Source organism: Schistocerca americana, chromosome 3 (assembly GCF_021461395.2).
Source record: "Schistocerca americana isolate TAMUIC-IGC-003095 chromosome 3, iqSchAmer2.1, whole genome shotgun sequence".
Classification (NCBI taxonomy): Eukaryota; Metazoa; Arthropoda; class Insecta; order Orthoptera; family Acrididae; genus Schistocerca; species Schistocerca americana.
In genome coordinates, this window is record NC_060121.1 from 379,082,720 (window position 1) to 379,095,053 (window position 12,334).

A 12,334-nucleotide genomic window follows, 5' to 3' on the forward strand; every position below is an offset into this window, starting at 1 on the left:
TCTTTTACTGAACAAAGGTGGAACACAAGTGTGTCATTTTTCGACATGATTTTCCTGTCGTTCAACACAATTGCTCCAGCACATAGAAAGTGCACAGATTTCTCCATCATGTGCACTTTTACTACAACTCTTCATCGGAACAAAATTTCTTTCTTCCCATTGCCTCTCTGAGTGATCCAACATGTGGTAACCACTCAGTGCAAGATCTGATGAGTATGGTGGATGTGGTGGAGTATCAACGTGTAGGTCATCGATGGTCGCAAGAGTTGCACTGGCTGTACGAGTACAAACACTGCCATGCTGAAGAATGACATCTGTTATCAGAAATTTCTTTCACTTTGATCTTATTGCAGGTTTTTTAACATATTGAAATACAATACACTGGTTGTGGTGTTTCTCCTAGTTGTGCAGTGTTCCAAGACAATGCTTCGTTCAGTCCCAAAAGAACGTCACCAAAATTTTCCCTCCAGATGGCTGCATCCGAAGCTTCTTGGGTTTTTGGTAATGAGGAATGCTTGCTTACTCTCTTTGTGTCAGGTTTGTGGTATTGTAACAATTCTCGTGAAGAAGCCATAACTTTCTGCTTCAAAGTGATGGAAAAGTACTTCACAAATGTCAGCAGGTCACACTTTCAGTTCTGAAATGAGCTGCTGTGGCACCCATCTTGCAACCACTTTGTGAAACTTAAGCACGTCATGAATGATGCAATGACTAATGTTCAGATTTGTGGCTATTTGATTCAACGTCAAAAGGTGATTTTCCACCAAAATGCCTTCAACTGCTGCAGTAGACTCGTGTCACAACACAGTGTGCCTAACCTGGGCACTGGGCATCTGTCAGAGAAGTCGTGTCATTTCTGAACTATCTACTCCACTCATGCACTTGCTGCAGTGATAGGTATGCATCACTTACTGGACCTTCACACGCCGATGGACTTCAATAGGTTTTGTACCTTCACTGATCAGAAAATGTATGACAGAACACTGTTCTTCCTTGGTGCAAGTTGCAAGTGAGCTAACAATTTTGAACTGGTACTGTGGCCGCATTTTGTTAGTCTGTAGTATGATGCCACCTGTAGGGCATTTCTTACATCATTGATAACAGTACAGCCAACTTACAGAACAAAATGTCAATTTTTAATCACACTCTTAGATTTTAATTTGACTCCACTTCACATTTTTTTGATGACTGATTATGAGAATATCTGTAAAGCATTTTGGGCAAAATACAATGCAAGCACCTCACTCTCTCTCCTATAAATTTTCTTCCACGGGATGGACTGAAACCATCCCAGGTTGCATTTGGCCCATGGGACACCAGCTGTGCACACATGTTCTGAGGTAGGCAGTATAGGATATGTAATTTTAAGAAACTCAGCTACTAGTAATGTATTACTATTTGCAATCTGCACTACTTTTTACAAAATCAGTGACAATAGCAACCATCTTACCACACATGTTGATGATCACTAGGAGCAAAAATAATATACATTTATTGTTCCTGGGGGGGGGGGGGGGGGGGAAGACATTTTTTCAATACTGTAGATGGACCCTGTGTGAAAGGAGATCTGCCAAACTGGGTGTGAAAGAAAAGGCAGCAGAACATGTTACACCAACAATTGTTAGACACACCACAAGCACTATGACTCTGAAGATCTCTATGTTGGAAAGATTTCGATGTAACTATGACTATGACTATGACTAAGTGGATCTCTGTTGTTGTAACTCTTAAAGACAAATGGGGGTTGACTGTCTGCAAGTTATCAGCTGATTCTTCTCATAAAATATCAAACTAATAACTAATTCTGTTGATACATATTTGTAACTCATTTTATCAAAACATGAAGTGCCTGATTTCAAACTAAATATGTAACTTTGTATCAAAGACACTGTTCCTTTACTTCATATGGCATGCAAATTAATTCCTTCAACCATAATTGTCTACCCCAAAAAATATGTGTTCCATAGAATGGCGTGTATCGAGTGGACTATCAATAGTTTCTGCAGCTATCTCTGTTTTCTATCCAGTGTGTACCAAGAATTTTCTTTATTGGACACAATGTCTGCATAAAATTGGATACTAACTCTAATTACTCCAGTATTTATAATCATTCTTCCAAGTAACCAGAATACTATCTTTCAAGTAGCCAGAATACTAATTTCTTTCCAAAATGCTATTATCTTCAATGAATGGGTTAGCACATTTGTCATCCCTGAAGGAATGGTAATGTGTATCATAGACATTACTTCTGTCTTGTTTATAAAGTCCATTTAATATGTTGTATCTGCAGAACACCGAACCGTGCATAGAGCAGAATTGCAGTTGCAATACATGCTTAAAATCTATAAATTTCACACACATACAGAAAGTTTAAACATTGCATTGATATTGTGTTTTTAAAACAAAACAACTATCCACAGCACACAAAGCTTTCAAAAATTCTAATATAATGATAACCAGGAAAAAGAGAGAGAGAGAGAGAGAGAGTGTGAGTGTGTGTGTGTGTGTGTGTGTGTGTGTGTGTGTGTGTGTGTGTGTGTAGGGGTGGGTGGATTTTGATCTCTATGCCTTCATGTTTAATTAGAAATAAAGGAAGGAAGGAAGATTAGGGTTTAACATCCCGTCAGCATCAAGGCCATTAGCAACAGATCACAACCTCACATTGTTGCAAGGACAGGAAAGGAAATCAGCCGTGCCCTTTCAAAGGAACCACCCCAGCTTTTCCCTAGAGCGATTTAGGGAAATCTCGGAAAACCTAAAGCCAGGTGGTCGCATGCAGGTTTAAATTGTCATCCTCCCAAATATGAGCCCAGTTTAATTGCATCCAATTGAAAAAATAGTTACAGTGCACTCACATGTCTGCAGAACATCTGTGGTCAGAGCTCGGAGCAGAACAGGAGACAGGGATGCCAGCTGAACGAGGAAAGGCACAGTAGCATTTCTCTGTGGGGCCTCATCTGCCCCTCCAGGTTCCAAACTCCACTGAAATAAAAAGGAAATGAACAGAAGGAACAAATGGCATAAATATTTTAAAAAAGAAAATATTAATATTTCATATCATTTTCTAGGTACCTTAAAAAGCTCCAAAAGAGCAGTTCGAATATCTGCAAAATGGCTGCCAGCCAGATGACCAAGGATACCAACAACAGAATTTAGTTTTGGAGCCTGTAACATGGACAAGGAACATACATGGTCAGAATAATAGAAATGTAATTATGAAGTAAAAAAAAGAGATCAACAAACTTACCAAAAAAATTTGGAAAAATTAGCAACACTTTTCTCAAACCCAACCATCACTCTCTTCAGTTAAAACTTCCGGGCTGAGAGGATGATGTAACTTACCAAACGAAAGCGTTGGTACGTTGATAGAAACAATAACAAACACAAACACACGCACAAAATTCAAGCTTTCGCAACCCATGGTTGCTTCATCAGGAAAGAGGGAAGAAGAGGGAAAGACGAAAGGATGTGGGTTTTAAGGGAGAGGGTAAGGAGTCATTCCAATCCAAAGATGATGTGACTTACCACACGAAAGCGCTGGCAGGTCGATAGACACACAAACAAACACAATCATACACATAAAATTCTAGCTTTCGCAACCAACAGTTGCTTCATCAGGAAAGAGGGAAGGAGAGGGAAAGACGAAAGGATGTGGGTTTTAAGGGAGAGGGTAAGGAGTCATTCCAATCCCGGGAGCGGAAAGACTTACCTTAGGGGGAAAAAAGGACAGGTATACACTCGCACACACACCCATATCCAACCACACATACACAGACACAAGCAGACATTTGTAAAGGCAAAGAGATTCGGCAGAGATGTCAGGCTAGGCAGAAGTACAAACGCAAAGATGTTGTTGAAATACAGGTGAGATATGAGCGGCGGCAACTTGAAATTAGCGGAGGTTGAGGCCTGGCGGATAATGAGAAGAGAGGATATACTGAAGGGCAAGTTCCCATCTCCAGAGTTCTGACAGGTTGGTGTTAGTGGGAAGTATCCAGATAACCCAGACGGTGTAACACTGTGCCAAGATGTGCTGGCCGTGCACCAAGGCATGTTTAGCCACAGGGTGATCCTCATTACCAACAAACACTGTCTGCCTGTGTCCATTCATGCGAATGGACAGTTTGTTGCTGGTCATTCCCACATAGAAAGCTTCACAGTGTAGGCAGGTCAGTTGGTAAATCACGTGGGTGCTTTCACACGTGGCTCTGCCTTTGATCGTGTACACCTTCCAGGTTACAGGACTGGAGTAGGTGGTGGTGGGAGGGTGCATGGGACAGGTTTTACACCGGGGGCAGTTATAAGGGTAGGAGCCAGAGGGTAGGGAAGGTGGTTTGGGGATTTCATAGGGATGAACTAACAGGTTACGAAGGTTAGGTGGACGGCGGAAAGACACTCTTGGCGGAGTGGGGAGGATTTCATGAAGGATGGATCTCATTTCAGGGCAGGATTTGAGGAAGTCGTATCCCTGCTGGAGAGCCACATTCAGAGTCTGGTCGAGTCCCGGAAAGTATCCTGTCACAAGTGGGGCACTTTTGTGGTTCTTCTGTGGGGGATTCTGGGTTTGAGGGGATGAGGAAGTGGCTCTGGTTATTTGCTTCTGTACCAGGTCGGGAGGGTAGTTGCGGGATGCGAAAGCTGCTTTCAGGTTGTTGGTGTAATGGATCAGGGATTCCGGACTGGAGCAGATTCGTTTGCCACGAAGACCTAGGCTGTAGGAAAGGGACCGTTTGATGTGGAATGGGTGGCAGCTGTCATAATGGAGGTACTGTTGCTTGTTGGTGGGTTTGATGTGGACGGACGTGTGAAGCTGGCCATTGGACAGATGGAGGTCAACATCAAGGAAAGTGGCATGGGATTTGGAGTAGGACCAGGTGAATCTGATGGAACCAAAGGAGTTGAGGTTGGAGAGGAAATTCTGGAGTTCTTCTTCACTGTGAGTCCAGATCATGAAGATGTCATCAATAAATCTGTACCAAACTTCGGGTTGGCAGGCCTGGGTAACCAAGAAGGCTTCCTCTAAGCGACCCATGAATAGGTTGACGTACGAGGGGGCCATCCTGGTACCCATGGCTGTTCCCTTCAATTGTTGGTATGTCTGGCCTTCAAAAGTGAAGAAGTTGTGGGTCAGGATGAAGCTGGCTAGGGTAATGAGGAAAGAGGTTTTAGGTAGGATGCGTGAAAGGAAGTGCTCCATCGCAGCGAGGCCCTGGACGTGCAGAATATTTGTGTATAAGGAAGTGGCATCAATGTTACAAGGGTGGTTTCCGGGGGTAACAGATTGGGTAAGGATTCCAGGCGTTCGAGAAAGTGGTTGGTGTCTTTGATGAAAGATGGGAGACTGCATGTAATGGGTTGAAGGTGTTGATCTATGTATGCACAGATATGTTCTGTGGGGGCTTGGTAACCAGCAGTTTGTGAATTTTAGGAAGAAGGTAGACAACGGTTGCTTCACCAGGAAAGAGGGAAGGAGAGGGAAAGACGAAAGGATGTGGGTTTTAAGGGAGAGGGTAAGGAGTCATTCCAATCCCAGGAGCGGAAAGAGTTACCTTAGGGGGAAAAAAGGACAGGTATACACTCACACACACAGGACAGGTATACACACACACACACACACACACACACACACACACACACACACACACATATCCATCCTAAGTAAGTCTTTCCACTCCCGGGATTGGAATGACTCCTTACCATCTCCCTTAAAACCCACATCCTTTCATCTTTCCCTCTCCTTCCCTCTTTCCTGACAAAGCAACCGTTGGTTGCGAAACCTTGAAATTTTGTGTGTGTGTTTGTGTGTTTTTTTATTGTGTCTATCTACCAGTGCTTTCCCGTTTGGTAAGTCATGGAATCTTTGTTTTTAATATATTTTTCCCATGTGAAAGTTTTAATTGAAGACAGCCTACATTATATGACCAACCATCACTTTCTGTGTTTCTCAAAGGTTCACAGAGAAGCGTGGAAGAATGTTACATTTTAATGTCTTGCCAATAATATTATCTCCATTGGTAGAGTCCTAGCTAACTGAACATGAGTGGAAGAATAAATTCATTATGGCCTTGGTGCAGGAATTGTAGCATTTGAAGGAAGTGATTTATGGAAACCAGGAAAACCTGAAATCTTAGAGCCACATCAATGATGCAAACCAAGCTCCTGGCAAACATTGATCTCATTTGCAACATCTACTACATGATGTGAGGACAAAAGCACTAAGGAGGCAGAAGGAAATGGTGTGTACCAAATGATTGAAGCACAAGAAAGAGTAGAGAGATGGGGTGGTAGAGGAAGGGAAGAGAGGGGGTGATAATATGAGTGTAAGGGGCAGGGAAGATACTGCGGAGGAGGGGGGCGGGTAGGTTTGATAATCGGTGGAAGCAACAGAGAATCAATACCGATGAATTACATAATTGCAGATGATACTGGCGAGTTAACTTCTCTGTGACAGATTCAGATGAATTGCTGCTCTAAGGAAAAACCTTGAGTACTGAGTGTAAAGCATGTGTTGCAGACCATGGAACGGATGAGATCATCAACAAGTGGGTGATCTCCTTCAAATGCCTATCATTTTGCACTAGTACTATCCAGGACACCCTCTCTCCACATACAAGACAGGGGAAGGAGGTGTCTTTTCGTTGAGTGACAGGGGAATAAAAGGACAGATGTAGCAGCCAAGGAGGCATGTTGTGATCCTCAGGTACTTCAGTGCGCCATTTCCTACATGCTACTGCCTCGCTGTTGAGGTAGAGAGCCATGTGTTGATGGAAAGAAGAGTGGCTGGAAGCCACAGACAATAAACCATGTCCACTAAAGTCCACGACGAAGTCATGGCATATCTCCTTCCAGCTACACATGTGAATTGAGGTCTCTTTACTCACCTTCCCACAGGCCACAACCTTATCAAGCATGTGATGAGTGGACCCTACAATGCATGGTGCTTGTGCTATACAGGTCAAAGTGCACCACATTTTACTAGACTGTGTTTTATTTTCAGGCCACAGGGTAGCAGCTCATTTGCCCATAGATTTGCCCTCTATTTTAACTGAAAATCAAAGAAATGTGGTACAACTTTTAAAGTTTTGTGAATTGTCAAACTTGTTCTCTAAAATTTTAGGGTGATATTTCTAATGTGTTGTTAGAGTTGCTGGCTCATCCATGTTTTTGTAAGCTGTCGGCCATCCACATATTCCTGTGATGCTATTTTAGTTTTCCTCTTGTCTCACTTAGATTTACTTAACAGTTTCACAACATCTGAACAATTTTAATGCTTTTAATGCTATCTTCCATGATATGAGCTAGTGCGATTGTGTAGGTGATCATGGGTGAGATTTGGGAATAGTAAATGCAATTTTATCTCAGATTGGCTTTTACCTCATTTCTCACACTTTGTCCATTTTAACCACATCCGTTTCTACAAATTTCGTATGGGTGGTAGTAAACTTGTCATTGAGCTCTGTTAACCCCCTCCCCACCAAGCCCACATAATAATAGCATGTGAGCTCACGTGCTTTATCATTCTGCCAGTAGTTTACCAATCAATTCTGATATTAGTTTGCGTCACTGTAAAGCTAATTTGTCAAATTTAAAGTGTGATGATAGAATACTTCATATAGTGAGTGATGTGTATTGCCACATTCCCTTAAAAGCTAATGATTTGCTGATTTTCTGTTTTTACCTGTCTCTGATGTAATTGATAAGTGTAGGTGTTCCACAAGTGCCATCTTTTCCTGTTTGCACACTTTCCTCATTATTTTTTCTCTCACCCATCTCCTCTAGCTGCATCATATAATCATTTCACACTGTTATCATATTACACATTTCTTGGCTATGGATAGCTGTGCCTGCACAGCTCATCACACATTGCACTTTGAGAAAGAGTTTGTCAATTTAAAGATTTCAGTAATCACTGATTTTGTTCAGTGTTTGCTTTCATTACTTCTGATTCTGACAATTAGACATCTGCTTAAGAAGTACTGTATAATATAAATGTCTTTTCATAAATAACCAATTACCTTAACGCCCTCATCAGCAGATACATGTTGACAAAAATCTTTCAAACCACAAGAGAGAACTTTGGTAATAACAGTATGAGGAAAGCAACTTCCAACATGAGCAACAACCCAATCAAAGTGAGGTCTGTGAGCAACACTGGTATCTGTAATAAACAAATATTATGTCAGACAAGCAGCTCAAAAGTTAACATTGATAACAATATGCTGTATGAACACATACAAGACACACAGGCATAGTTAATAAAAATACATCAGAAAAATGTAAACAGCTCTCCGAACACAAGTGGGGAATGTGTATTTCCACACCAACTTTACTTCACTTTCATGACTGTGGATTCTGATGTCATTCTCTTGTTAAATATGTATGTACAACTCTCCCTACAGGAGCTGTTAAATTTCTTGAACTTGCGTATTCCACACTCTGAAAAACTGTATTTTATTTTCAGCACTAAACAAACAACCACACAAAAAATAACAAGATTGCAGAAACATAACAGACACATATAAAAACTGATGGGTGTGCTGGCTTTTAAAACACTGAGTCCCTGGAACTAAGAGAGAGAAAACGGCTTAAGTAACATTTCTACTCGCACAATAGGCAGACCTAAATTACTTGCAGCAGTATAATAGACACACACAAAAACTTTTAGAACCTTGAGTTCCACAGACTTACAGAAGAAGAAAGAAACAACCTAAGTAACAGTTCTACTCACACATTATGTAGGACTCAATCACTTGGAGTGTAATGTGCCATTCCTGTAGAGTGATGTGTAACCCTATGTCTACCTAGCCAATGAATAATGATCACAGTAGTTGAAACCATTTATTAATTAAATAGTTAGCCCCCCAAGTAACACAATTTGGTTGGATGCTGCACATTTTCAAGATGGGACAGCATTTCCAGTGTGTTCATAACTTGAGGTGCCTGCAGGGCTTTGCGTTTGTTCCCTGTTTCAGAGTACCGGCTTGGGGTAGCAAGGTGTATCACTGAGTAAGCAGCACCCTGTGATAATACCGATGACATTGTAGTGAACAAAAGAAGTAGACAAAATTCTGAAATAATTTTTTCATTCATATAATGTCAAAGTCTGTTGTTTGGTGTCAAACTAAATGGAGAAGCAATGTTTCCTGTTACTAATGGTTGCAATGTTGAAATGTGGAATACAATATAAACAGCCATTAAAAGAAGAAGTGTGGTGTAGTTCTAAACAAATTTTAAATTACTTGAAGATTTTAAGTTTCCAGCACAGGTAATATTGCAAACAAGGGGAATATTGCATTCTGGCACTCTTGCGCTAAGACTGAGAATAATTCTATGGTGGTATTCGATAAAAATGAAGATGAAAGATCCCCATTAAATCAAATATAGAGTGCAATTAGCAAATAATTGAAGATTTATCAAGGAATATCACTGCTGCAATGAGTAACAAAGTCAACAGCGGAACAATGATAAAATAAATAAGTAGTACATTCAAGAAAGATAGATTTCAGAAGAAATAATTTGTTGAAAATTGATAACTAAATTAACTCACAACTATCATGTCGCAGAATACTTAATGTCTATGACCCTGCAAGATAGGTGGCTGACACTGTACAGGACTACAACTGTTACATTAGGTCCACAACAAAGGGCAATTTCCACATCTGCTGCAGATTTATCAATGGCAGTCCAGTTCGCCAGTCACTAGTGCACATTTAAACCAGAAATTCTATCAACTTATTATCGATTCCCATGAATAAAACATAGAAATAAATAATAGAATATCTGAACTACAGTCCAACATTCTAAATATAACAACGGAATTACATTTTAGGATATCTGTGTGGCCTGATTAGTGATAAAGCCATTAACTACTGGTTTTGTCAAATTAAATAGTGTAACAAACTTCAGAAACGAGTGCTGGTTTGAATATCTTGGGACAGAGTACAGATTTAACTAAGATAGACATCTTGTGTCACACTTTCTCAGTTTTGGAGCAGTGTAGTAGTGATTTATTTGAACAAAAGGTTCAACAACACCTTTCTTTCATGAGATAATGTAGCTAATCAACATACAAATTAGAGTCAAAAGAGATCAATGAAATCCACAGCAGCATAAACTGATGTTAGTTTTGGTAACTCAATGGAAGTTGTAGATAGGGAATATGTTTTGGTCACTGTCAGGGGAAGGTAAAGGAGTACTTAAGAGACAGAAAGAAAGGTAATCAGGTATGAGTTTGCAATAAGGTAAGAGTAAGTAATCTCAAAATACAAGAGAAAAGAGGAGCGATGAGAGGTGTGTTGGAAGTCTCTTCTCAGATTCATCAGGCGCATTTTCCCTAGTGTTATGGCAGATATTTACAATTTCGTTTTTGCATTGTGTTGCTGGAGTCAGCCCAAACAATTACTACTTGTCATATCTTCCATGTGTCAACAAGAAGCATCGGTTTGTACCCCAATACAAAAAAATTATTTTTAAATCAGAATTTTACATGCCCCTTTGATACAGTGCTACCAAGTTAGTCTAGTTCTGATATTTGTTTTATCGATATGTATTTGTAGGGACAGTAAAACATGAAGAATAAACAGCAATTCATCAGTGAGTCAGTAGCACAGCATGCTTGGCATTAACAGTCACCATGGGCCTGGGCGGTGTTGTTGTTGCTGGAGTACAGATTATTCTTTGAGTTTTATTGTCCCTGTTAAAGGATATTGATAAAACAAATATTGCAATAGACTAATCTGGGACCACTCTATCGAATAAGCACGTAACATTTAAGTTTAAAAACCATTTTGTCTCTACTGGGAAGCACATTGACACTTTCCACTGACACTAAGTGCCACATGACAGATGTGATGAGCACCATTTAAGTTGGCTGACTTCAGCTACGCAATGAAAAAATGAAATTGCAAATACCTCCTGAAACACCAGAGAAAATGCACCTGATGACTCTTAGGAGAGAGGCCCCATATACTTACAATCAGGATGCTATACTCTTACATACATAAACTAGCCTATTCCTGGCAGCTTAGCTCTCCTGTGCGTTTGACACACTACCTCCACCACTATCTCTATGTCCTCCTCTTCCTCCCCCTATCTCTCTCTGCCAACCTCACCCTCCCATCTCTATCTATCCATCTCCTCCTCCCACTCTCTCTGTCTCTCAATCTCTTCCCTCCTCTCCCTCACTTTGTCCATCTCTTCCACCCCATCTCTCCAAACATCTTATTCATCCACATCCACATTCTCCTCCTCCCCCCTCCCTCCCTCTCTGTCCAGCTTCTGCTCCCCTCCCCACATACATATCTTCCCCCCCCTCTCTCTCTCTCTCTCTCTCTCTCTCTCTCTCTCTCTCTCTGTGTGTGTGTGTGTGTGTGTGTGTGTGTGTGTGTGTGTCCATCTTCTCCTCCTCCATCATTCTCTAGTCGTCTTCTTCCTCGCCTCTCCCTATCCATCTCTTCCTTCTTTTCTTTCCCAAACCACTTTCTTTTCCCAACCTCCCCCCCCCCTCCCCTCTCTCTCCATCTTCTCCTGTTCCTCCCTCCTGTCCATCACCTCTTGTCCCTTTCTCCCATCCGTTCCCTCCTCCCCATCTCTTCCTATCCATCCTCTCCTGCATCTTTCCTCTGTCCATACCCTCCTCCTACATACACAATTGTTTTTTGGAAGGTTATATGATGTGTGAATGCCCTTCTGAGGCAAAAGGTGTCATTGATAGTTTCTAGTGAGGTAGATACTACAGATTATGAGGCTTACTCCAAAGTTGTAAAGTAGAGGAACCTACCTGAATTGTAACAGTCTAGGTATACTGGATTTGAAAGAAAAAAAAAATAATAATAAAAAGCTAAAAAATTGCTGGTTGCTCAAAAATTTATCTGCAATTGCTTGATTGCATTGACCCAAAAAGAAGTAAAGCCATTACAAGATTTGTGCTGTTGTAAGGAATGCAAGTCATTACAAAATATGTGCTGCTGTAAGGAATTAAATATCAATAATACAGTAACACACAAAATAATAATGACTGTGCTCACCCAGTTAAACAATATGGATGCCTATGTTTGAAGGTATACCTTAGTGAATTTTATAATGGGTTTATACATAAAGTAAGTAAAAGGTAACTGCTCACCTACAGAAGATTGACGCATGGGGCACTGTAACAAATAACAGATAACAACATTCACACAATATTTTGAGCACTAGCTCTTTTTCCAGCAATGGTACACACATTCACACACACACAACCATGGTAAGGTTGATTATCCATACTCAATTACTGAAAGCCATTATCTGAACTGATGGAGGTGGGGAGAGGGTAGGGAAGGATACGGTTTTGTAGATT

The 12,334-nt window shown here is 40.8% G+C and overlaps 1 protein-coding gene across 2 annotated transcripts in view; it reads right to left on the reverse strand.

Moving 5' to 3' along the window:
- Positions 1–12,334, reverse strand: part of LOC124605924 (integrator complex subunit 5) — a 126,845-nt gene that overhangs the window by 66,578 nt on the left and 47,933 nt on the right. For both annotated transcript variants that reach the window (XM_047137878.1, XM_047137879.1), the window contains 3 exons: positions 8,016–8,158; positions 3,073–3,165; positions 2,856–2,982 (listed from right to left, as the gene is read on the reverse strand). In XM_047137878.1, coding sequence (XP_046993834.1) covers positions 2,856–2,982; positions 3,073–3,165; positions 8,016–8,158 — 363 coding nt within the window. The remainder of the gene's footprint in view (positions 1–2,855; positions 2,983–3,072; positions 3,166–8,015; positions 8,159–12,334) is intronic.